Source organism: Elgaria multicarinata, chromosome 4, assembly GCF_023053635.1.
Source record: "Elgaria multicarinata webbii isolate HBS135686 ecotype San Diego chromosome 4, rElgMul1.1.pri, whole genome shotgun sequence".
Taxonomy (NCBI): domain Eukaryota; kingdom Metazoa; phylum Chordata; class Lepidosauria; order Squamata; family Anguidae; genus Elgaria; species Elgaria multicarinata.
In genome coordinates, this window is record NC_086174.1 from 85152444 (window position 1) to 85180009 (window position 27566).

At 42.0% G+C, this 27566-nt stretch overlaps 1 protein-coding gene across 2 annotated transcripts in view; it reads right to left on the minus strand.

Moving 5' to 3' along the window:
- Positions 1-27566, minus strand: part of NCOA7 (nuclear receptor coactivator 7) — an 88252-nt gene that overhangs the window by 33269 nt on the left and 27417 nt on the right. For both annotated transcript variants that reach the window (XM_063124712.1, XM_063124711.1), the window contains exons 3-6: positions 22022-22266; positions 9064-9143; positions 5437-5544; positions 2935-3048 (exon numbers count right to left, since the gene is read on the minus strand). In XM_063124712.1, the coding sequence (XP_062980782.1) occupies positions 2935-3048; positions 5437-5544; positions 9064-9143; positions 22022-22266 (547 nt within the window). The remainder of the gene's footprint in view (positions 1-2934; positions 3049-5436; positions 5545-9063; positions 9144-22021; positions 22267-27566) is intronic.

Sequence of the window (27566 nt, forward strand, 5' to 3'; positions counted from 1 at the left end):
CCATTAGTCAAAGTCAGGGGACATGAGTTCTACCTCAATCCGCTGCTACCACAACATATCCCACACCATTCCAAAGAGTGCCACACTGCAAGGAGATTTTCAGGTGGTGCAGAAAGCTGCAGAGGTGTAAGAGTGTGGTTGGAATGCAATTCCATGAATGCAACTCTATTCCCTTCAGAGAAGGAAAGTCAGGATCCAAGCCAGTACAAACAGTAAACCTTCAAGTTATTTTTGTAATTTCTGTCTCCTCTGTAGAAAGCCTTCAGAAAGCTATACACATCTCAACTTCTGCTCGATGAAGATGTCTGTGTAACTTGAAAGCTTACATACAGGCACCGAAAGAAATAAGTTAATTTCAGGATATTGGTGCAATCTGCAACATTACAGAACACCTTCTTATGCTAACATGGCCTTTCGAGAACTTTAGGTAAATTAAAAACATAATTTATTCACACATACATATATACATACAGAGAAGCCACTGCTGCATGGCTTTATTCTTTCACTTCTTGGTAATGTCAGAATACTGACGCCACGGAGAAGCCATTCCATGGGTATTTTTTATGCCAGCATTGCCTCTCCTGAGAACTTGTGCAATGCTGGTGTGGTGATAATTATTATTATTACTACTACATCACTGGCCTAGATCTCCCATTAGCCCTAGCCTATGGTGAGTGATGATAGGAGTTTTAAATCAAAACATCTGCAGGGCCACAAGTTGCCCAGCCCTGATCTAGTTGTAATCCTTACAACAACCCTATAAGGTCTATCAGTATCTTTATCCCCCATATTGTGGCTGGGAAGGAGTGGCTTGCCTAAGAGGTACATCAGAAGAGCATTTTATCACACGTTCACTACTGCCCACTTACGGATGTATGTGCGTCCTTTAGATGACATCCGCCTCCCGTTCCTTCCGCTCATTTTTACGTGGCAAAATAGAGCCCTTTTAATCCGACGTTTTAAAAAATAGAATGTGCCACGATTGCCTGCTGTGTGCAGTAAAAGTGGTGCGATTAAAAAGACCCCTGAATGGGCCACCTGGTCTTTGTTTACTTCCTCTTTCCCCTCTGGGCAGAAAGAGTAAGTAATGAGGAACAAATGTGGGGGCAGAGAAGCAATGGTAAGGAAATGTGATTTTCCCCTGTGTGATGACTCTCTAACTCCCCTTAGTGAGCTCATGGTAGAGGCAATTTTCAAAAAAAGGACTTACTAATTCACAGCTTGGTCTCTAAGCTACTATGCCATGAGAATGAATGCCATGAAAATGTTAACCCACTGTACGGCCGCTGTAAAGAAGGCAAACTTCATGTTAGGCATTATTAGAAAAGAAATTGAGAATAAAACTGCCAGTATTATATTGCCTTTCTACAAATCTATGGTGCGACCACACTTAGAATACTGTGTACAGTTCTGGTCACCACACCTAAAAGAAGATATTATAGAGATGGAAAAACTGCAGAACAGGGCAACTAAAATGATCAAGGGGCTGGAACATCTCCCCTATGAGGGATGGTTACAACAGCTGGGACTGTTTAGCTTGGAAAAAAGGAGGCTAAGGGGAGACATGATAGAGGGGTACAAAATTATGCATGTTGCAGAGAATGTGGATAGGGAGACATTTTTCTCCTTCTCCCACAATACTAGAACCCAGGGTCATCCCATGAAGCTAATTGGTGGGGGATTCAGGACAGATAAAAGGAAGTACTTCTTCACACAGTGTAGAGTTAAGCTATGGAATTCACTACCACAAGATGTAGTGATGGCCACCAATTTGGATGGTTTTAAAAGGGGGTTGGATAAATTCCTGGAGAAGACAGCTATCAATGGCTACTAGCCCTGATGGCTATGTGCTACCTCCAGCATCTGAGGCAGTAAGCCTATATGCACCAGTTGTTGGGGAACATGGGTGGGAGGGTGCTGTTGCACCTTGTCCTGAATTGTTGGTCCCTGGCCGATGGCTGGTTGGCCACTATGAGAACAGAGTACTGGACTAGTTGGACACTCGGCCTGATCTAGCATGTACTTATACTAGCCTACTGTGTGACTTCAGACTTCTGATGCAAGAAGGAGCCAAGCTCTAGGAACTTCCGCGCTGCACAAGGTAATGTCATAAGGGGCCTGTCTCTGAAAGACTCCCAGAACTGGGCTTATTTCTTTTATAGCTAGTTTACATATCACACGGAAAGGGACTTTAAAAATGGTCACCACACATTAAGACATTTGTGTGCCTCAGCTTGTTTCCCAGGTCAGGTGATATTCTCAAGCCTTGAAAATGTCCTGCTTTTGATAATTTGTAGCTGTGTGGAGAACATCAACACAAGTAGCAAGCCACTAGAAGCAAACAATTCAACACAGGTCAACAGCTATAGAGCAAGCGTCCTGTGTCTCTCATAATATGTAAAAAACCAAAAACGAAAGGAGGAAAGCATCCAATTCTGATCCAAAGAAGAGAGAAACAAGTCTTCAGGATGCAAAAAGCTTTATTTGTACAAAGCCCAACGCGTTTTGGCCTGTGTCCTTTCAAAGGCCTTCTTCAAGGGGCTTACTTGTTAGAAGATGTCTACAGATTTTCCTCTAGCAATAAACTGTCTCCTATAGTAATCACTGGCGACCTATAGTAATCACTGCATCCTGAGGATTTGTTTCTCTCTTCTTTGTATCTCATAAAATGTAAACCAGCCCCCATCTCTACTGCAAATTTGCTAAGCAATTCCACTGTATTTTGGAAACCCAAACCTGCAATGTCAAACCAAAGAGTCGTGTGGTACCTTAAAGTCTAACAAGTTTATTATGCCATAAGTTTTCAGAGACCAGATCTTACTTCCATGAAAGCATATGCCATAATAAATTTGTTAGTTAAGGTGTTATAGGGGTCTCTGTAATTTTTGCTGCAACAAACTATGACTAACACAGCTGCCCCTCTGGAAATCTTACCGGAAGCTTATCATATTCTGCATCTGATGATGAAGGTGAAACAGGAGCACCAGGACTTGAGGAAGCTGCCTTCCCTGCAGTAGAAAGAGGTTCAGTATCTGGCACATACAGAACCTGGGCCAATAAAAACAGAACAGAAAAGTTTTTTAAAAAATTATACAGATTATTTTAATTATCAGCAGTATCTATATACCACCTTATTGCTAAAATGCCATTGGAGATGTATCAAAAAACACTAAGAAGACAACCAAAGCCTTAAAGCACCTAGCTATAAATAGACACAACTGATGTCGTGGATTCTCTCTCTCTCGTTGCAGGGTACAGACTATTTTTGCTTCTAGTAAAGATGGATGAGTAAACCATTTCTGGAAGTGCGAGAATTGTGTATGTGTGGGGGGGTCTACATTGTTAATAAAAATAATTTAAAAACATTACAGGTTAAATCCATTAAAATCAATAGAGTTTAAACCAGTAATATGTAATTAAGTCAATTAATGGCGTCAGCATTTTCAGCCACTCTTACCGAGTGGCTCTGTAACACAATTGTTGTAACCCTCGCTGGCATGCCAGATGACACCATATTAACTCACCGTAGGTCAAACAACCCCTACTGCAGACCATGGGCTCTCAGGGTGAGTTGTTTGAGCCACGATGGGTGGAAAAACTGTACAGATGACATGCTAACCATTCATGAGTTGTTCCAGAAAACAACCTATCAAGAGTTCGCATGTCATGCAAACCCAGTCCATATATTATTGTGTTGTTTCGTTTTTCCTTGCATCATTTTATTAATTGTTGTTGGCTGTCCTGGGGGGTTCTATAAACTGAAGGGTTGCATTTAAATATCGCTAATGCTAATACTTGCTATCTTAGCATTTTATTGATGTGTTGTGAGGTCACTCACCATTCTAAGGCAGAGGTAGGCAGCCTGGTGCTCTCCGGGTTTTTTGGACTACAATTCCCACAATTCCTGACCATTGGTCATATTGGCTGGGGCTTCTGGGTGTTGTAGTCAACAAGGGGGCATAGCTCAGCGAAAGAGCATGTGCTTTGCATGCAGAAGGTCATAAATTCAATCCTGAGAAAGATCCCTTTCTGAGAACATGGACAGCTGCTGCTAGTCAGCATTGATAATACTTGACTAGATGGACCAATGGTCTAATTCAGTATGTTTTGGACTAATTCACTATGCTCTTAGTCCAAAACATCTAGAGGGCACCAGGTTGCCTACCCATTCTAGGAGCAGTTCCAATGCTCACAATCACTAGATATCTGTGAGCCTCTATTGTATTAGCTGAGCCTTAAGCAGGCCTTATAACTCATTAAAAATGTATAAACAAGGATGGAGATAACTTAAGTTCCTGGCAGACTCCACGCACAACCACGCTCAACCAGTAGCATAGCAGCTTGCCAATCTCATTCTCCTCCTGAAGCTTGCTTATATATATAGTAGTCTTGGGTCACTTGCCAAGTCTGCATAGCTAAAAAACCTGCCAGCTTAGACTATGGGATGACATCACAAAATACTACCACTATATTAAGTTGATAGGCCACTGACTTACAGCCAAGATCACTAGACACGAGATAGACAAGTTGCTATCTACCGTATTTCTTCGATTCTAAGACGCCATCGGTTGTAAGACGCACATTAATTTCAGTACCACCAACAGAAAAAAAGCTTTGATTCTAAGAAATAATGAACATATCCGCGATTCTAAGATGCACCCCGTTTTTATAGATGTTTATATGGGAAAAAGTGCGTCTTAGAATCGAAGAAATACAGTATAACTGTAGTCCATCGAATGGCAACTTGCTCCCACAACCAGCACCCTCTTGAGGGTCATACTGCCTTAAGGGCGATCGCAGGGTCGCAAAACAAAAAAATAAATCAAATAATGCAAAAGGTAAAGAGAGAAGTCTATAAAGAGAGAAAGAATAAAACCTCAGCTTTTTAAAACAACTTTTAGCTTTCAGATGAACCGAACTCAAGAAAAGTTCCCAGATGAGGCTACCACAATGGCAGTCGAAAGAGATCTGAAGGAATAAGCGGGAACCCGCTAGGGACATGTACACTGGGACAGTAGAGGAAATGTTCCCGCCAAAACTCCTCAGCTATAGAAGTTTCCCAAATCGTGACTTCACACAGATGCAGGGCCCGTATGTGTGATGCACAGAGACCACAAAGAAGAAGCTGAAGATAGAATACTGCCTTAACTATCACTACTTAAGTTGGGTAAAACCCATGCCTATCCCAAAGATTGGGATTCCATGTTATTCATTCTCTCGGCTGACTTGAGACAGGACAGCTTCATATGTTCATCCTAAAACCGCAGACTTATTGCATGGTAAATATGGGTTGGAAACTGCTGCATGCCTCCAGCCAATTATTAGGGGGTATCACTTCCATAACTGGGGTTACTTCAAAATGATTTCAGAACAGCCTTTCTTGGTTAGCACAGATGAAACCTTTTAGAAATTGGGATTTAATCTTGACACAATTACCTGGCCTGGAACAATTGTGTGTGTGAAAAGCCTATTGAGCTCCACAAGTTTATTTGGAGTGATGTTAAACTTCAGTGCAATGTTGTTTAGGGTATCTTTGCTTCCAGCCTAAGGGGGAGAAAGATAGAAGTATTACATTTTAAAATGTGTTCCCAGCAATGATGCCTCATTAAAATCAATACATTTAAACTCTAGATTTACAAGTCTATTTCACTGGTTCTTATTCCCCCTCCCTCAAAAAACAAAGAGTCCTGTAGCACTTTAAAGACTAACAAATGTATTCTGGCATAATTGTTCATCATCTGATTTATTCACCTTTTAGATGTTAAAGGATTCTCTGTAGATTTCGTTGCACGAGACTAATATGGCTACACCTCTGGAAATGGAATTTGACAAAGTGTGTGTGTGTGTGTGTCAGTGCAGAATACAATGGATTATCTAATTAAATACATAGCTTGGTCCAATTCATTTTATATAAGAGTATATATGAATAGTCACATCACGGATTAAATACTTCACTCAAAGTATTTTTTTCATCTAACTCCCATTCAAGGACAGCAATCCTGAATTCTCTTCCATAATATTCTATTGCTTGCATTTGACCTCTGAGAAAAGCCAAGAGCAATCACATGTGCCGACACATCAAAATATCTTATCTTTGCAATACTCATGAAGATTAGTGGTAAAAATCCCCAATCTTCTGCATCTGGACTTGAGTGAGGATTTAACTGTAGGAACATAAGTGAAAATAAACACTAATATTTACCAAAGTAATATTATTGGCTTACTTCGATCTCTGCTTATCTCATTAAGTCAATCATTTATTGGTTTTTACAAGATAAGGACATTGTATACAGAACTAACATGTTTTCTACACAATGGACATAATCCACTGAGCCCCATTGTAAGTATACCAGAGTTTGAACACATACAGTGTATTGTATATTACTCCTCTTTGCTTATATTTGTGCATGTGTTAGCTCAGAAGGTAAGCCTTCTGTGTGCAGAAGTGATGAAAAAAAGAGAAATTTGATGCTAGAGACTGAGGAGGTTAAGATGACACCACACTCCCGTGTTCAAGTAATGTGTGAGGATGAGTTGCATGGATGGATGGGATAGCCAACTCCCAATGCGAAGTGGCACAAACCCGTCCATTTGCACATTTGATGTGCATCAGTGGGGGGTATGCATGTATAAATGTAGACATCTTCCATGTGAGAGAGAGGTTTCTGATTGAGCCAGGATATCCCTTCCCTTCACACATGACTGTATGTGTGTAGATGCCTTTCCTACATGTGCTGAATGTGCATTCAGCCGGTTGAGTGGCTGTTAGGACTGAGGCGAAACAGTGATTCACCCAAAAAAATATGTGTGAAACTGAGCCTCTAATTCAAAGAAAAACTATTTCCCCCTCCCTCTCAGTTTCGTTTCACTAAATTTCCCTGATTCTTCAGCAAGATTACTTGGGAGTAAGTCACAGCTTACTTTTGATTAGACATGTTTAGGATTGCATTTGTTTTAGATAATTAAGCAATGTTACTACATTGCTTAAATACTACTGCAGAAAAGGGCAAATAAAATGATCAACGGGCTAGAGCATCTCCCCTATGAGGAAAGGGTACAACAGCTGGGATTGTTTAGCTTAGGGGGGGGGGAAGGCGGCTAAGGGGAAACATGATAGAGGTGTACAAAATTATGCATGATATGGAGAATGTAGACAGGGAGACATTTTTCTCACTCCCTCAAAATACTAGAACCCAGGGTCATCCCATGAAGCTGATTGGTGGGAGTTTCAGGACAGATAAAAGGAAGTACTTCTTCACATAGCACATTGCCAAACTATCAAATGTGCTACTTGACCTTGGGGGAGCTAGGGGTGGCGACAGCCGACAGAAAGCTCTGGCGTGGGCTGGTCCATGAAGTCACAAAGAGTCGGAAACGACTGAACGAATAAACAACAAAAACCAGACATAGTAACGGCCACCAATTTGGATGGCTTTAAAAAGGACAAATTTCTGGAGGAGAAGGCTATCAATGGCTACTAGTCCTGATGGTGATGTGCTATCTCCAGTATCAGAGGCTGTAAGCTTGGGGATATGAGCGAGAGGATGCTGTTGCACTCATGTTGCTTGTAGATTCCTGATCCACAGCTGTTCGACCATTGTGGGAACAGAATGCTGGACTAGATGAATCCTTGGTCTGATCCAGCAGGGCTCTTCTTATGTTCAGTGGAGTTTCTTCCTTCCTCCCTCCCGATTCCCCTCTCAGAAGAGCAATAGCTTCCCAATCTGCAGTGGGGCTCAAGGTACAGCACAGAGGGGTGCTGTTATTAGAGGTGTAGGAGAAGGAGAGATACATGGGGGGGAAAGATTGTCTCTCCTGTAAAAAAAAACTCACTCCCTCAGCTGCTATGTGCCCCCAAAATGTCATTGCAGCAAATGCCAAGGGAAAATAGCAGTTTGAGTGAGTGGGCGGGAGGAGAGATATTTTTAGCAGGAAAACAGTCACATAGAAAGGGTTAGATTTCCCTCCCCATACACTGCAGTCCCAATCCAGATTGGGTGCAAAAGGGGGAGAAACGAGCTCTCAAGATGCTGAACTTTTAATTTCTTTATATTAGGTTGAGAAGCCCAACTTGTTTCTCCCCTTTTTGCACCTTTCTTGGTTGTTTCTTTCCTCCTGTTTTTGCTTCCAATCCAGATTGGGACCTCTCCTGACCTGAACCTATCCAAACACTACGATCAACATCTGAGGCCTTCCTTCTGAGTGCCCACTCCAAGGGAGGCTCAGAAGATGGCAACAAAGGACGGGGCCTTCTCAGTGGTAGCCCCTGATTATGGAATGATCTACCCACTGAGGCCTGCCTGATGCCAAGACTATCATCTTTTCAGTGCCAGGTTAACCCTGTTCCCCACTCTCAGGCGTTTAATGGCATATAATGGGACACCTATGTCAGCTTTCTTAACAGGTCTAGCATTTTATTGAAATTGTTTTAGCTGTTTAAATTGTTTTAAATTTTGTACATTGAGATTTTATGCTCTATTTTATTATCTTGTGAACTCAAAAAGCTTTGGCTATTGAGTGCTATAGAAATGAAATAAATTATTATTGTTATTGCTGCTGTTGTTCGAATTCTAGGGAAAGCATACACACATGCACATATACATAGTATGCAAGAGTTGACAAGGCATTTGCCACGTGTTGTATTTGACATTAGATGCTTTACATACTAAAAAAAGGATTGTCTCCCCTTACTAGTACAGAGCTAATGTGGTGAAGTAGTTAAGAGGGTTGAACTCAGTTTCTAGTCCCCACTTGGTCATGAAGCTCAATGGGCGACTTTGGGCTGGTCACTGACTCTAAGCACAACCTATCTCACAGGGTTGTTGTGAGGACAAAACAGAAAGGAGGAGGAGGAGGAGGAGGAAGATCATGTACTCTGCCTTGGACTCCTTCAAGGAAAGGCAGAATATAAACGTAACAAATAAATAGTAAGTGTTAAACAACAAACAATTAAGAGTAATGTAGAGTACTGAATGGCATTTCAAATAAATGAAATAAAGTTGGGAGTGGAAGAAGTGGACATTTCCAAAAATGTCTGTACAATTCTATATAGCCAATTCTTACCGTATATTCGATTGTACCACGGGGTTTCTGAGAGACCATTTTCTTTTCTTTCTTCTCATTGGTTTTGGTCTGATTGTCATCTGAAGGAGAAACCAGAGCAATTACCTAACTTGAACAACTTTCAGATCACTAATCTGTCAACATACATAAACTTTATAGCATGTATTTCCCAACCAAGAGAGTTAAACTTGAAACTGGGGATTAACTCACACTGAAAAGTTGCCCTTGCATATAATATTTCTGCAAGGAGGCAATATTATGCACATATTATACACTCCCACCATGGCTCATTTCCACCTACGTTCTAAAGTCAACATGGCTTCAGATTAAAATGTATAACCATGATAAATAGCAAGAACAATGACTGAACAGCAACCCTGGCTTTGTGAGTCATTACAATTGCCTGTAATCCCTGTTAATGTGCTGCCCACACACAAACATTAAAGGTTTTATGAACACAGCACACTTACCTAAAGTGACTAAATGGTCACTTCTTCTATACATGGAAAATGCACAAGCCATATTCTCATTCTCTCAAGTAAAGAATTCTGCATAATTTGATTGCTTGAACACTCTCTCATCCACAGAGGTTGGCCCAAGAAATGGTATCATCTTGCCTATTTAATTTTTTTCCTATTTTGCTGCTTTGTTCTCTGCGATCAAGGTGACAGTGTAAAGAATAGTGTGTTGGACTTTCAGGCCCTTGCTCAGTCATGAAACTCACCATGGCCCTGCCTTCACAATGATGGGTTGGCGCCAAGTTCCTCCTAAACCTTGCAGTTTCACTCCTGTGGGGAGGCATTGGGTGATCCTCATGCCAGAACAGAACGTGGGGTTTCCAGTGGTCCCCCCACCCCTCTGCCTGGCTCCTGGCAACCAATTACCGGTCACAATCCACCCCAAATGCCCTCCAGATCGACCATGGAGCGAGGTCAGACGATGGAAGAGCAGGGGTGACCTCGCTCCCAATGAAAAAGTTGGGGTAAAACCTCAACTTTTTACCAATGAAGCTTTGCAGGAAAGCCCCGCGGTGGCTGTGAATCTGCAGCTGCATCATATAACTGACACAGTGCCAATTTGCAGCCACCGCGGGGCTTTGAACGTGTATAGACAGTCCCTAGAAGAGTGGCTTTTGGACAGTTGTGATTTGTCAGCCTAACGTACCCCCGTAGGATTAGGATGGGAACATGGAGTGAAAAAAACACATTGTACAGACACGAGCACTTTGGAAATAGGTCAAGATATAAAGGTAAGCCCTATTCTGCCAGTGTCCCTCATGTTATTGACAATTACATGAGGGGAAAAGCAGGGCTGCAGACCTGCTGAACTCACCTTCCACCCATTGGAGGTGGGATTTCCATACATGTTTTTGTTTTGTTTAATCATCCTCACCATCATCAATAAGCATTGACAGTTTATAATTTGTCAATTCATTTGCAAGGCAGTACTAAATTCATTGTAAATCTGATGGGTACTGCAAAGCATGCTAACAGGCTAGAAGAACCTCAGCACTAGCAATGCTTCTTACTCATTGGGCAGGGTCTGTTCAACAGGTGAACAGAATGTTCAGTTTACAGTACTTTTCCCATGTTGGTTGGGAAAGGGAATAAGCAGACATCAGAGCATTGGGTTTTCTGAATCAGGACTTCCATATGTACAGCTCACTTCTAGAATAACATAATTAAAACCTGAATTATAACCTCAACCCTAAACACATTTATTTGGCAGGCTGTACCATCAGTACATGTGCAAAGAACCTATAAGGTGTAAGCACTTGAGTCATTGATGACTCCTAGAGGGACACCTGCTTTCACTGATGTTTTCTTGGCAGACTTTGTAGCGGGGTGGTTTGCCATTGCCTTCCCCAGTCACAGTTACCTTTCCCCCAGCTAGCTGGGTACTCATTTTACCGACCTTGGAAGGATGGAAGGCTAAGTTGACCTGAGCCAGCTGCCTGAGAACCAGCTTCTGCTGGAATTGAACTCAGGAATTGAACTGAGGAGAGTTTCGGCTGCAGTAACTGCGCCACACAAGGCTCAAATCAAATCAAATTCCTCCCAAAATAAGAAGATTGGCTTTAAAAAATAATTCAATGGAACAGCTATAAGTTAAAGCCTCCTAAAGTGTACCCACATACCTTTCCCCTCCAGGATGTTCACCAGAACTTTATTCTTTCTTTTTTAAAATACAATAGCTTATATTTTATCATGCGGCCTCAGGTTTTGGGAAATTCCACAAAAAATAAATTAAATTGCAACACATGTAATTTGGTACGGTTTTGGCAAGATCCATAGCAAACTTCCTTCTTCAAATTACAAATAAGAGATCAAGCTTCTAAATCACAGGTCCAGCCTGCCTGAGGTTCCCATCCAGCCCTCCAGGCTTCCTCAGATGGCCACACCCCCTTTCTCCTGGCCCAACCTCTTTTAACTAATTGGTATTTGAATGCAGCCCCTGAGAGCTTCTCCGAAATGGAATCTGGCACTTGGGCAGAAAGAGGTTCAACACCCATGTTCATGTGGCAACATTTGCAATAGTAAAAGTTAATTATTTTATTAATGCTCAACACTGGTATGTAGTACAGCATTGGTCTTCAACTGGCACTTGATACCCACAAGTGTGTCTTACCCTAAGCTATGGTGGGACACACCTGTGACACCACATATATTTTCTCTGTGTGCCTAAGGTCATGGATATAACTGACATCATGGTAGGGAAGATTACTCAAGCATTTCCAAGATCAACAAGAATTATGTATACAGCTCTCTGATGACATCAGAACTGCCTACGTGCAATTTCCTGTCATCTGGCATTTCTAAGGCATTTTTATGGCCTTGCCTGGGGCTATGGGCTTCAGCATAATTCAGCATAGGTCCTTGTATGGGTATTATTCTCTTTGCAAGACAGGAAGCAGATACTAAAGCTGAAATGGCATTTCCATCCATTGTATTAGATACTTATTGTGGGCACTTACACAGTTCATTCTACAAAATTACAACTTGCAACTGTTAGGCCATTTTAATGCCCAAGCAGAAAAGGCATTTATTTATTTATTTATTTATTTATTTATTTATTTATTTATTTATAGCATTTCTACCCCACTCTTCAGCCAAAAAAAAGGTTCCAAAGTGGCATACAAAAGTTAATAAACCATAATAAGACAATCCCCGTTCTCAGGATTATAATATAAAAATTCTGTTAGTAAAATAATTTAACTTTGCCAATATTAAGGGAAACCTTCCTAAGTTGCATGTTTGAGTATTGACAGGAATATATTTGTTCATTTATTGTTACATTTATATCCCATTTCTTTTGCTCTTGCAAGGAACCAAAGGCGGCTTACATAATCTTCCTCCTATCCATCTTATTCGCACAACAAATCTGTGAGGTAGGTTGGGCTGAAAGTCAGTGACGGCCAAGGGGGGAACTAGAAACTATATCTCCTGAATTTCACGGGAAGGCCACAAATGTAAGCCAACGATATTTGGGCCCTCCATAAAATTCTATGAATGAGACAAGGCCGTTGCACAATAGTCCCATTTTCTTCAACTAGCTTACTCAAACATGACATTCAGCTTGAGGATTAGGACTCAAGTGTACTGCCCAACAGTGGCTGTTCCCAATGTTAAAGCATATAATTAAGCCAGGCATGGAAAGCGCATGGGCCTCCAGATGTTTTCACTCAATCATGCCTCACCATTGACTCTACTGGCTAGGGCTGATGGGAGTTACAGCCCAGCAACATCTGGAAGCCCACATGATCACCACACCTGATCTAAATGCATCCCACAATGATAATAAATTGCTGTTAACACACATGCACACAAAAGGAACGGATAACAGGTTGCATTTTTGCCGGAAATGCGGTACGTCAAAAGCTCATAACTAAAAATATACTTCAGTACCAACAGAAAGTTTTCAAAGCTCATTCACCTCGTCTAGTTGCCTAAGATCTATTCTCCCTGTGCCTTACTCTCTCTTCCAAATGCAATAATCATTGGCAGATAGGAATCAGTGGCTTGCGTACCTAACAACAGGTAAGGCTGCCTGTAATCCACAGACCAGGAGAAATGCTTTTGAGCTGAAAAGCTACAGATGAACTTTAGCAGCTTCTTCTTTGCCGTCCCACGGCTGCTGTGATCATGGGCCACGGCCTCCGGCAGAGATTCACAGCTGTCTCCAGTTGCCGAACTGTAGCCTGAAGACGACAAAGCCTCTTCCCATTCCACAGTAATGCTTTTTTCAGGATATTTACAGACAACGGCGGCCTTTCCAAGCACATCCGGCATGCAGCTCTTGCAAAATTCTCCCGGATGGTGGACATAGGAGCACTCCACAGCAAACATCTTCAGGTGCAGGAATGCCAGTGGCTCACCTAATCATGCCTCCAAAAATCCTTATGTTGGTCCTTTTTCAGTCATTTACAACCCCCCCTTTTTTTTTAGGAAAAAAGAAAGTGAGCTTTGCTTCCAACAAGATCTTTGCCACACCTCCACCCAAGTCAGCCTGCCCTGGCTCAAAACAAGCGAGCCTCACAGATCACTGAAAATCAGCTACAACAAAATTTAGACCGAGCCTCCCAGAATACGAGATGACCAATTTTCTCCCAATTTGAGAACATTAGAAGAGAACAATGCCGTCTCTGACGCAAGCACACACACACTCTTAACCTAAGACTCTGCTGAGGCAGTGAGTGAGGAAGGGGCTCGCCCTGGTCTGTGCAATCCAGCTCTGGACAGAGTAAGAAGAAGGATGAGTATAAGTTTGCTTGCTCCACCCCCGACCCTTCAGCTGAAATATGAGCACTGTCCCTTGTAGCAACGGAACAGGATAAAGCACATAAACACACGTAGAATCCTGGGCAGATCTCACACAAGTAGCTTTACTATTTCTCACAACTGGGATTTGATTACATGGGAGTTTTCACACATGACGACTCAAGCAAGTGGGTTGTTGTTGTTGTTGTTTTCATTCCCTATGTCTGCAAGGTGAATGTAAAACCTTCACAGGACAGCTTATACATTCAGTTATTAAAATGGTTCTCTTCTGCTTTCTGCACCCTCCCATTTCGTCTGAACCAGGAAGCTATGTTAACAGTTCTGAAACAAGCCAAGATATATAATCAACTTCAAACTAGATAATTTCCTGGTTTGTTCCAAAGCTCTTGAGTGGAGGTGCAGAGCCTCTCTCAGCTCAAGGGACGAATTCCAGTTCGGAGAAGCTTTGGGGTGCCACATTCCAATGGGAGGCAAGGCCAAAGGGGCAAGGCAGATGGCAAAAAGGAGCAGGGCCAAAAAAACCAGTTTAGCTTAAAGCTCCTACTGCCAGTAACCAAACCTTGGGAGAGGCATTTCAAACTTTTAGAATGGGGAAAACTGCACAAACCACTCAGGAAACCACCAAATGTTTAGTGGTTGGGATAGGCTGACCAACCCACCTGGGAAAATCCAGTTCATCTCCATCTGGACCAGGGCTCCAGATGGAGATTTACTCAATAGAGTAAATCCCCAGGGAAATCGGGCTGGCTCCCGTCCCTTGCTCTCTCCTGAGCTGACTCAGATGACAGCCTGGGAAGGAAGGAAGGAACCTCTCGTGCAAGCACTGAGTCATTACTGACTCTTGGAGGGACGCCAGCTTTCGCTGACATTTTCTTGGCAGGCCTTATAGCGGGGTGGTTTGCCGTTGCCTTCCCTGGCCATGATTACCTTTCCCCCAGCTAGCTGGGTACTCATTTTACCGACCTCGGGAGGATGGAAGGCTGAGTCGACCCGAGCCGGCTGCCTGAAACCAGCTTCCGCTGGGATCGAACTCAGGCCATGGGGAGAGTTTCAGCTGCAGAAACTGCTGCTTTACTGCTCTGCGCCACACAAGGCTCGACAGCCTGGGACACAGCATCAAAAACCCCGGAAGTGAAATCTCAACTCTCATGAGACTTCTGGCGACCCAACTTCCCAGATGTCTCACGAGATTTGAGACTCCTGGGAAAGGTGGGTGAGTGTACTCCAAACAGAAAGACCCCAGCTATCAACAGGAGCAGTGGTGGCAGAAGAAGCTCCCAGCAGGGCCAAAAGCAAGATGGAGATGGAGAAGGAGGTGCAGCAGCAGCAGCAGCAACACTGGTACAATGGAGAAGGAAGCATCACCCATTATCAGAGGAGCAGCACTGGCAAAAGAGCTGAAGCACCAGCAGGCCAGGCCAGGCGTAGTGGTGGCGGCGGTGGCAGAGGAGAAGCGGGGTGGCAGCAAGAGCACCACAGCGGGTGAAGAAGGATGGTGCGGTGGCAGTGGCCAGCAGCAGCACTCATGGCTTGCTCCAGCGCAGCCCCCTTGTTCAATATGCTGAATCTGGAGTATGCATGTGAGAAAGGTGATGAGGAAAGAGTGTTAAATGTTAGGAAAGGTGAGACTATGGTCATCCATTGAAGGATTTGCAGTCAGAAAAGATATTTGAGGGAAGTAGAGACTGTATCACACAGAGTATAGCAAAAGCAAAGTACAGCAAAAGCTACAAAAGTAGGACTGAGCGAAGTTAATTTCAGATACATTAAATGTTAATTTAATTTTAACATTAAAATTTTATGTAGAACAGGTTTGTTTATTTATGTGCTGTGAAATCAGACATATGACCAAGGCTATGTATGGGTGGTCAGGCCCCCTTGGGGGCTAGACATTTTGATGGTCACACACTTTGGGGGGCTGGACATGTTGGTGGTCACACACCCTTGGGGGGGGCGGCCATATTGTCTTCCTTTTTGGTTTCCAAAATATGGTCAGCTTAGGTTGGGGAAAGGGGGGCAAGGGGGAAGGGAGGGGTGTGGCTATCTGGAAACCTCAAAGAGCTAGATTTGGCCCCTGGGCCTCAGGTTCCCCACCTCTGCTCTTAAGCATTGTTTCTGGCTTCAGATGAAACAGCAAACTATTCTTAATTGAAGATATGGTGGTTTGTTTGCCATTTGTGGGAAGGAACAGTGTGCAAAGGCAAAAGACTCATTTGAATTTTGGCCTATTAAGCAGAGATGTGATCATGTGTTTTAGTACCATATGTGAAAATGCCCTAAAATCTACATTAGCTCAATGTAACATAAACTCACCATAAAAATCGCCCTATTCTGTATCTCCTATCATTTTCAAGTGAACAATCGAATCCTGCAGATTCATTACTTGCAACCCTCTTTGAAAATAAAGGAGACGCCTGGCCTCAGACGAATGGAACAAGACGCACTAGAAAGATTATGTGCACATCCACCTATTGCATTAGTCAAATAGTCTTGAGAAGAAAGGCTCGCAATGAAGGTCAGCAGGAACCTCCCAAGGACAGTCTGAAAACGAACTGGTCCCATCAAGCATGGTCCGCCATGCGACAGAACTAAAAAATCCCAGAGATTTAAACTTTCACAAGGTTATACCTGTCTATAACAGGGAATCACACCTTAGGCTCTTCCAGCCACAAACTGCCCATGAGTTAGTGAATCCCCAAAGGATAAATCACATTATATACCCACCAACATCTCTGATTGGTCTACGCCTGGAATAACTGGTAATTCCAACCTTGAATTTCTGAAGCACATGTAAAAATAGGGGGCCGGGGAGGTGCCTCAGCATGAAAGCTTGTTTTCCAGATCTAAAAAACTATGACACCTCAGTCTCAAGGCTATTTTGGCCAACTCACTCAGTCTGTCAGTACTACTATTTCCTATTTTTAATCTATTTCCCAGCACCAGGTACACAGGCACGATTCATACATCACAACAACCCGGGTTTTTTAAAAACATGGGTTGTGGGTGCACACTGCCTGGTTGCTCCTGTTGCAAGCTTGCCAGTTCCAACTCTGGCTTATCTGTCACCCAACAGAACATCCCTGGGTTGTTTAGCCACTCCTATTTGCAGCAAGGGTGATTAGGTCGTATGTAGCAGCACACTGGATTCTTGTTCTCTGTGATCAGAGCTTTACATTCTAAATAAAACACACCTTGGGTCAGGTATCAAGTACAGCAATCCCACTGCCTACCCCACCTTCACTATGAAGGTGCTAAGCAGAATACCCAGTTTCAAACAGGTGATCCAAAATCAGACCTCCTGCTGCTTATACCTATGCCTTAGGAGTACACACCAAATAGCCATGCTCCCAATTGGCACCTAATGGCAGAGCATGCCATTATATTTATGCACAATATTTATTTATTTATTACATTTATATACTGCCCCACAGCCAAAGCTCTCTGGGTGGTTCACAAAAGAGCTCATAAAGAGCTTCCTTATACAGAGTCAGACCAATGGTCCACCCTGGTGAAAAGTAGCTCTGCAGAATTCTCAGGCAGAAGTCTTTGCAAGTCCCACTCTTTGAGGTGCCTAGGATAGAATCCAGACCTTCTATCAGTGGAGTACACATTCTGGCATGGAGCTACAGCTCTCCCTAAGCACTTATTTTGCTGTGGAGTTGCCAGTTTTCTCATACGTGATCTAATGCCTTTCTCAGTGAATACCGAATTTAGAAATTATGTCAATTCTGGTATTTCAAAAGTACATTTCTTAACTGAAAACAAGTTGGAAATGTCAATCCTGTCCCAACCACAAAGCAGCCTGCGTCACTTAGATAACACCTCAGGATGGACCAGAGGGAAAAGAATTGTACGTATCTGCAATGCGGGCTAGGAATTTACTTATTTATTACTTGTTAGAGAAACAGCAGCAGATCAGTGGTTACTGATTTACAAGGTTCTGTCTTCAAACTTTGCCCTTTCCATGGAAAGAACTGTGTGACAAAGCAATGCAAAACTCTGCAATAATCAGCACTGAAGGGAGCCAAAATATCATAGTTATCTATTAAAACTAAATCCAATCTCTTTTTCTTTTTGGTCAACTGAGGCACAAATACGGAATATGAAAAAAAAGGTGAATAAATCCAAAGTTTTGTAATCTGGAACAATCACACATTCCAGCTAAGATCAAATTGTGTGTATTTGTTCTGTGTCCAGTGTTCCAAGATCTTGGTCCCTATGCAACCAAGCCCGTTGATAATTCTGGGTTATCAAATTCTACATTGCTGTAGAGTTTATGAATAGGTTTGATTGTATACATTGAGGAATCTGTCCCCCTATAGATCTTAAGGTAGCATAACAAAAGCTCAGGAAATTTTGTTATAACCAGCTACTGCTGTTGTGAGTCATCACTGTGCTTGCCTTGTATACATCTGAGTCTGCATAGGATGTCACAGACCGTGAGCTTTTCTACACGAGGCATTTATTGTGCTCTTGTGAATCCTTTACTCATGGTTGTTTACAGATTCTTTAGACGTCATGATCCCCCAGTTTCAAAGCACTTTCCCAGGTTTGTTTTAGAACAGGGGAAATGGGGTATTATTTCTAAAGATGTTATTTTGTGCTAATCCTCTACAGCACAGCACCGCTAGAGTTTACATAGCAGAAAAGCAGGAACGGAAAAGCTCTGGGAGGGGAAGGTTAGTCCTTCCCTCCCCAACACCATCCCTCCTGAAAACACCCACACTGCAATAAGGCCTCTTAAAAAGCCTTCACTGACACCAACAGAGGCTTTTTAAAAGCCTTCTTGCAGTGATGTGTATATGAGTATGTGTGAACGAATGGGATCTGTGCAATCACATTGGGCCTGCTTTATAACATCTTTTTAAGGTTAAGGGAATAATCTGTAAAGTTGTGCTTTCCACTAGCACAAATCCACCACTGAATAAAACTCAGACTTCTGAAAGCTGCGTTAACCAGAATTCCACTTAACAGTTCTTGCTTCTCCACACAACAGTATTTTGCCTTCCTTTAGTTACAAAAGAGAATACCATGATTTTGTAAAACAACAAACGAACAAAACCCAAAACCCCTCCATTCAAACTCACAACTTGTATGTTCAGTTTCAACTGCCAGCAAAAGGCTTTGCGCATCCTATCTGCTGTATCTCTGACCCAGGCAGAAAAGAGCAGTCCCTTTTTAAGGTTACTAAGAAGGTTCAAATTGTGGCACTGTTGTATAAATGCTAAGGAGATTCATTATATTAGCAAAATCTTTTATGACACGCCTAGCAAGCTGCCTTACACGCTCCAAACTAAGAGTGCCTTTTGGACCTTTTCCAGGCAACTCGGACAGCCATTTTCCATCCCATTATCCTTGTGGTGTCCTGCCAAATGATGGAGTCATTCTTGCAAATTCTATTTACACTTCAGAAGTTTAATGGGGCATATCATAAAAGTTAATTTGGGTAACTCACGTCATTCTGAATTCTGCCTTCACGGAAAAGCTAAAGCTTGTGGCCGGGGGGTGGTAGGGTGCTTCTTAGCTTAGAGAAGAAGAAGAAATAGATGATGGAAGGAAAGCCATGATAAAAGCTTAGAAAATTATGGATGGTATGGTGAAGGTGGGGAGAAAGAGACTGAGAGACTCAAGAGTTATCCAATAAAACGTAAGGGCAAAATAAAGCACTTCTTCACACAACACATAATTAACTTGCGGCATTTGCTGCCACAAGAAGTCCTGGTGGCCACTGGCCTAGGGTCAAACTACATGTAATGTTAATTGCATATCGTGTAGTGGAGATTTGTCTTTTTCTTTAGAGGAATTGCATGCAACCCCAATTTGAATTGGAACCAACACATACTCCCCTGTTAACTTCCTGAAATCCCTCCCACAACACAAGGATTTAAAAAAGAAGAAGTATCTACGGGAGTCAATAGAGGCATTCCCCTTTTTAAAAATCCCTGCGAAGTGGGGAGACAGAATTTCAGGAGGAAAATAGGTGAAGTGGGGAGGTTTAATCCTCCCTTCCTGGTGCACACGGGACTCAATCCATATCTAGGTCATGTGCAATTATTCTAAAGTAAGTAAAAATAGAAGGTTCAGGTACACACTATGCAATTAATGTGGTTTTACCCTCAAATAGTTTTAAAGGGGGATTAGCAATGTATAGAAGAGAGGTCTGTCATGGTCATAATGGAATCTCTATATTCAGAGGTTGATCAGACAAGTGTTTTATTGCATGCTCGCTACTTCCCACTTATGGATGTGCACGCGTCCTTTAGACGACAACGTCTACCTCCTGCATGCCTCCCACTCCTTCCACTCGTTTTTCCATCACAAAATAGACCCCAAAAAAGTCCGATATATTTTTTAAAAAACCGAAGTTGCCACTATCTCCTGCTGCGTGCAAGAGAAGAAGCATGATCAAAACGGCCCATTGAATGGGCCATGTGCAAGTCGTTTATTTCCTCTTTCGAAAGAGGAAGTAATGAGGGACAAAAGCACAGGATGCAAAGTGACGGTAAGGAAACATGATTTTCCCCCATGTGATGTCACCCTCAGAGGCAGTTTGCCACGGAATACAAGTGGCTAAGAGAAGGCATCAGCAAGAGAAAGTGATTTCTTTATGCCTCTGCTTGGTGGAGTTCCCAGTTGGTCTAGCAGGGCTCTTACATTCTTAAATCCAGAAGACAATGTTTACGCATATATGTACATGTTCAAAAGCCTGTATGTTGCTAGGTTTAATTTTTCTGACTTTTTTTTTTTTTTTTTGTAATAGGGTCTTTTATACTAATCATTGAACATTTTCAACAAGAAATAATATGCACAAATAATTCTTATTATGATTTAGTGTGTTAAATTTTTTAAGAGCTATTCTCAGGGACCGATCATAATCATTCAGTCATTATTCACAACACAAGTTATAATAAGCTTATAAAATGCTAGGCTGGCAAATCACCCAGGAACACAAGGGATTAAATGGAGAAAGTGATTAATAGCCTAAAATATTAGATAGAGGTTCCCTCCTTCTCCACTTTTTCATAATACTAGAAACAGGGCTCAAACAATTAACCAAATGGTAAAAGGAACAGATAAAAGGAAGTATTCCTTCACACAGTGGGTAGTTGAAATAATGTAATTCTCTAAAAGATGTGACAATAACCTCCAATTTATATTGCTTTAAAAGGAGATTAGGCAAATTCGTGGAATTTTCAATGGGCCTATTCAGACAACACGCTAAGCCATGATTAGGACGCTAACCTTTTTGCAACAAACAGTTAGTAAGCATGTTTAAACCATGTTTATGTAGCCATCATGGTTAGGAATGGTTCACACAACATGCTAAGTCATGGATCACATGACACGCTAAGCTATAACAAGCTAAGCTATTTCTGGGAAATAACTAACCATGACATGGTTTTTGCCTGACAGACGACACGTTAGTTGGGGGAGTGGGGTATTTAAGCATCGCTTGCTTAAACAGTCCACAGTTAACTAACATGTTGTCCAAACTGAGCCATTGCCTTATATATAATAAACATTTAATTTGGTGTTATTGAGTTAAATCCATGTGCCAGCTTGGTCTCTGTTTATGCTTCCATATACAATAGCACTTTACAGCCAGCACCAACTTCCCCAAACAAGAAACTATAGTAACAGTGATTGTTTCGACCCTCATTTGGCGTTGACTGAGGTGGAGTAGTAGATTAGCCAGATCAGTGTATACAGCTGTCTTGGCAGTGACGTCCCACTCCTTGGGCTTGATGTCCTAGGCATGAGGGGACAACTGGTGAAATCCGGCGTATAGGAGGGGCAGATGTCACACCCATCATTAGGGTAAAAGCCACAATTGTCCCGGTTGTGATCAATCCTAACCCATTCATCCACCACAACTCTTTCAAATATAAAGAAGCGTGTTTTTAATTTTGATGCTTAAAAAATGGTCAGTTCTTATCCAATCCTTTAAAAATTCTACATTCACAATTTGATTTTCACACCCAAGTTGTCTCTGCCAAGATCAATAAGATAATCACCTTTTTGTAACATTACTGAAATGCAAAGAGGAACTTATAAAACTAGAACATGTTTATACATTCCATATTGACTCACAGAAGTAAGGTTACCGAAAGCAGAACGGCAATGTCAGAACAAACACCACCATGAATTTCAGGTTGCTACAGTCCTCCCATTAAACTTACCAATACTATAGTATCGCTTAAGATCTGTGCGTCTAATATCCTTTGGCTGACTGCTCTTTTTCTTCTTCTTCTCATAGTCCTCCTTTTCCCCAGAATGTTCGCAGTTTTCTTGAGATCCATTGGTTTGCACCGAAACAACTTTGCTTCCATCCTCTTTTCCAGACTGAGTTCTACGCCCGGGGGTTATGCAAGCATTCGCAGAAGCAGTTTCTGCATTTTGTTTAGCCAGTCTCTTCTTTTTCAAACTAGGGGAGGAAAATGGAGGGAATATATCAACATATTTAGTTAACTTGCGGGGTGGGGGGGGGAAGCATTCATTAACACTATAATAATTATAATTTTACCCACTTCAATTCTGGTAGATCACCAATTATTAAACAATGCTCCTGTTGATGATGATATTATTATTATTATTATTATTATTATTATTATTATTATTAAAATGTATGTGTCATTTCCAACTGCAAAATTCAATTCAAAGGCTTACAGACACAAATTCATAATTAATATGATAGGAAAAAACTATAATTAGTACAGCAACACAAATAAAAATAAACACCGTAAACACAAGTTCTAAAAATATGAAAAATGTTCATCCACAATACACAAAATCTCTCCCCAGCCTAGAATGATCACCACAAAAGCAGCCCACAACTACTGGGTTATATCTAACACCCAAATGCCTGGGGATATAAGCATTTCTTTATTTTATTTCTTTCTTTGATGTATACCCTGCCTTTCCACCAAGAAAATGGTGCTCAAAGTGACTAACAATAAGAAGAGCCCAAATGTAAATTTTGAAGCATAGTTAAAATGATCATAAAACAAATATATTAAAAACTCTGTTAAAAACCACAACAATAAAAGAATAAACACAGCACTCAACTCAGCAGACTGGCCTGATGATGAAAAGATGACATTGTCACCAGGTAAGAACATAAGAAGAGCTATGCTGGATCAGACCAAGGGTACAGCTAGTCCACGCAGTTGATCCAGCTGTGTGTAGGAAACACACATGTAGAACATAAGTGTAGTAGCACCCTCCCGCTCATGCTCCCCAGCAACTGGTGTACACAGGCATACTACCTGCGACACTGGAGATAGCATATGACCGTAGGAATAGTATCCCTTGGTAGCCTTATCCTCCATCATTTTTCCTAGTCCACTATTAAAGCCAGCCATATTGGTGGTCCTCACTACCTGTTGTGAAGCTTCCTTGGGGAAAGCATTCCATGAAGGCCTGTTTTCAAACTGTGACCCCACAAGATTCTTTGTGGGGGGGGGGAGGCAAACAGAGAAAAGCCTCTGAAACTGACCTCAAGGACCAGACAGGTTCGTAAGGGGAGAGGAGGTCCTTCAGTTTTTTGGGGCCCCCGAGCCATATCATTCCATCTCTAATATAGTTATTAGGACTTCTTCTCACCTTATTCCTGAAGGACGAGCACTGCTGCTGTGTTTCCTTTTCCCATGCTGCTTTGGTAACATCAGACATCTGAGTTCACATCATTGCTAGCATCCCTTGTCCTAGAAACTGGGACAGGAGGGGCAGCATCACGGATTCCTTCCATGTGACCTTGGGCTTCTGATGTTAGTGGAGCAGCACAGGACAAACACAGGTTGCAGAGGCTGCTATTCTACTGAGATAATGTGAGAAGAGGGTCCTCATAAGCCTAGATAAGTTTCATCTCAAACAAGACCACACTAGCTAATGTACTTGGCTAACTTCTATTTATTACGTTGTCATCTAAACTTACAATTTCACAGTCAGCTGCCCCGATTTATGATCGGCTTTGTTTTTAGAGAAACATGTCATTCACTGAATTCAAGGTTATTTGAATCAGTGCCCTCTAACACACGTTTGTTCTCTGACAAACATACTCAAGAGAGAAATGAATGACTTCACTGAAGTTGGAGGAATAACCTTTTGATTCAAAAGTGAGCTTTAATATCTTCCCTAGCTGTTTTGGTATTGCAATCTTCATTAGTTGTTATTGCTTTTAAATGTATTGATAAGTCGCCTTGGACTTAAAGAAGGGCAGGGAAGGCCAATGACACGGTAGAAGAGCACGGGCTTTGCATGTCAACCAATGTTTTATGGTGGGCATGCAAAGGATGGGATGTTCCCATACAAGACCTGTGGATCAGTTGCTTTGGGAAAACAGACACTTGCATTCCATACCAATGTCTGAAGCGGTGGTTGAACCCTCAAGCGGTTGTTTCCAGTTTTGTATCATGATGTCTTGCACAGCAAGACATTTTGTGCTTCCAGGAGTAACTGGGAAAGAGCGGAAACACTTGTTTCTGGAATGGGCGGATCAATGGAATTCACACAAATGTGCTCCGCCAATCTGTACTGATCCAGAAACCAGCATTTCCACTCATTTCTGGGCTTCCTATAGAAAGTGTTGAATCTCTGTTGTGCAAGCAGTCAGCCCTGCTTCCTCAACAGAATCGGCGGGAGGGACCACTTGCCCAACAGCCCCATTGGATACTGCCCTTACAATGTAGTTTACAACGTTGATAGAGGCATTGCTGTAGATTATTATTATTATTATTATTATTTATTTATTTATTTATATAGCACCATCAATGTACATGGTGCTGTACAGAGTAAAACAGTAAATAGCAAGACCCTGCCGCATAGGCTTACAATCTAATAAAATCATAGTAGAACAATAAGGAGGGGAAGAGAATGCAAACAGGCACAGGGTAGGGTAAACAGGCACAGGGTAGGGTAAAACTAACAGTATAGAGTCCAAACAACATCAAGTTTTAAAAGCTTTAGGAAAAAGAAACGTTTTTAGCTGAGCTTTAAAAGCTGCGATTGAACTTGTAGTTCTCAAATGTTCTGGAAGAGCGTTCCAGGCGTAAGGGGCAGCAGAAGAGAAGGGACGAAGCTGAGCAAGGGAAGTAGAGACCCTTGGGCAGGCGAGAAACATGGCATCAAAGGAGCGAAGAGCACGAGCGGGGCAATAGTGTGAGATGAGAGAGGAGAGATAGGAAGGAGCTAGACAGTGAAAAGCTTTGAAGGTCAACAGGAGAAGTTTATATTGGATTCTGAAGTGAATTGGAAGCCAATGAAGAGATTTCAGAAGTGGAGTTACATGGTCAGAGCGGCGAGCCAAGAAGATGATCTTCGCGGCAGAGTGGTGAACAGAAACCAACGGACTGATGTAAGAAGAAGGAAGGCCAGTGAGAAGAAGGTTGCAGTAGTCCAACCGAGAAATAACCAGTGCATGAACAAGAGTCTTGGCAGAAGAGACAGACAAAAATGATCGGATCCTGGCAATATTATACAGGAAAAAACGACAGGATTTAGCTACTGCCTCAATATGAGGAATAAAGGAGAGCGAGGAATCAAATATAAAGCCAAGACTACGAGCTTCCTTGACTGGAGTAAGTGTAACATCATTGACAGTAAGAGAGAATGAGAGATGTAATTTACAGAGTAAGATTACACATAAAAAAACACCACAGTAGGTTTTCTTTGCCAAGCAGCAATAATAGATTTCCTAAAATGCCAATGTAGAAATAACTGCCCCCCTCCACTGCCCCCAGCTGAAATTTCTGTGACTAAGTGCATTGCACATCCATCTTAAGAATGCAAGGGGATCTCAATTTGGGGCATTTAAAGGCTGAAGAATCTCGCAGTCATGATGGCCATCCCACAAGCTTTTTAGCATTGTTCTTTTTTGAAGAGTGACTAAAACGTATTGAATAAAAAAGAATGCCTAAGTAATTGTTTTACTCTAAGTGAGATAACATTTGCCAGGAGTGTAAGAATGCAAGTTTAAATTTAACAAAAGAAAAAAAATTGGGAGGGCGGGTCACAGCATATTTCTTATATTTATTTATTTATTAAGTTTATATACCATCCAACTGGCAGATGCCCTTGGGACAGTTTACATTCATAAAAACAATTCCAAACAACAATAACAACAACCCAAAATATCAAGATATTAAACCAGCAGTAAAATGAATGAGCTTATTCTTCATGGTTATAGAAAATATTCTGAAGATTTTGCTGCGCCATTGGAGGTTATGTGGTTACTAAAAGATGAATATGCCATGGTTGTCAGAATGGAATTACTGTCATTCCAGATGGGTAGGAAGAGAGTACAATGTTTCCCCCCTTAATACATAAGAACATAAGAAGATCCCTGCTGGATCAGACCAAGGGCCCATCTAGTCCAGCACTCTGTTCACACAGTGGCCAACCAGCCACCAGCCAGGGATGAACAAGCAGGACATGGTGTAACAGCACCCTCCCACCCATGTTCCCCAGCAACTGGTGTTCACAGGCTTATTGCCTTGAATACTGGAGATAGCACAAAACCATCAGGGCTAGTAGCCATTTATAGCCTTTGCCTCCAGGAATAACATCAGAAATAACCTCTTCTTCTAACAGAGAATACTGGCAACATGTCCATCTGCATTGCAAAGAACCTTGGAAGGTATGTAGTGCATCTCCATAACTATGACACATCTGTAGGATCCCACCCAATAACCCAAGTTCCCTGGGCAGTTCACATAAATTAAAACCCCAAGGTACAATTTACAGTAACATACAAAACTTAAACCACAATGTAAAAAGAAAATATAAAAGTACAATTTAAAAGCCTTCGGGCCGAAAGAAGTTTTGCACCACTGCCCTAGGGAATAACAGAATACTGGAAAGTGGATTTTACATTGCATGTTGAGAAGGTGTGTGTGCAAACGCTGACCCAGAGTACCACAGAAATTCTATACATTTATAGGGAAGTGAGATGGGAGAGAGAGAGAAAATGCAGTTTTATAACACATCACTAAAAGGAACTACGTGCCATCCCATCTGTAATTCTCGAACAAAGTCCTCTGTCACACAATAGGGGCATCTTGTAGAACTTGTACAGATAAGCCAGTCCCGTTTCATGTGAGCAAACACTTTTAACCCACATGTTCAGTGTCCTAGTTCTGAAAGCCTGAGGCCAACCAATTCTTCCCACACCACATGCTTTCAAAATGTTTTTTCTCTGTTAATTCTAATGCAACGTTTCCACCAGGACAGGAAACGGGGTGTTGCCTACAAGAAAATCAATACCACCAGCAGAGGCTGCACAGGAAGAGAGTGCATAAAAACAGTGGAGGGGTTCCCCCCATAGAAAAACTGAAATACCCGCTAATTTACATCATTGTATTTACATTTATTCTCTGAGCTCATTGAAAAAGGAAGTTCTTGGAGGTTCACTGTTGAGATTTTTGGTTTTGAGATCTGCCACATTTTTTCCTGCCCTTGCAAAAATCATGGATTTCAGAAGTACTTTTTGTTGTGCTTGCTGTTGTCATTGTATCTGTAAGGAGAGCCAAGGGTAGGAATGATTGGTCCCACACCCCTGGACGTGCTCTTCATCTTCACCATTTCAACCTGCTTGTTCACCTGCCTCTCTCTCTGGTCCAGAGAACTGTGGTAATGAGAAGGAGTAAATACCACTGACCACTTGCTCACTGCAAGCAAGTGGTAAAAATGATGAGGAAGAGGATGGGGAGCAATAGCAACTAATAACAA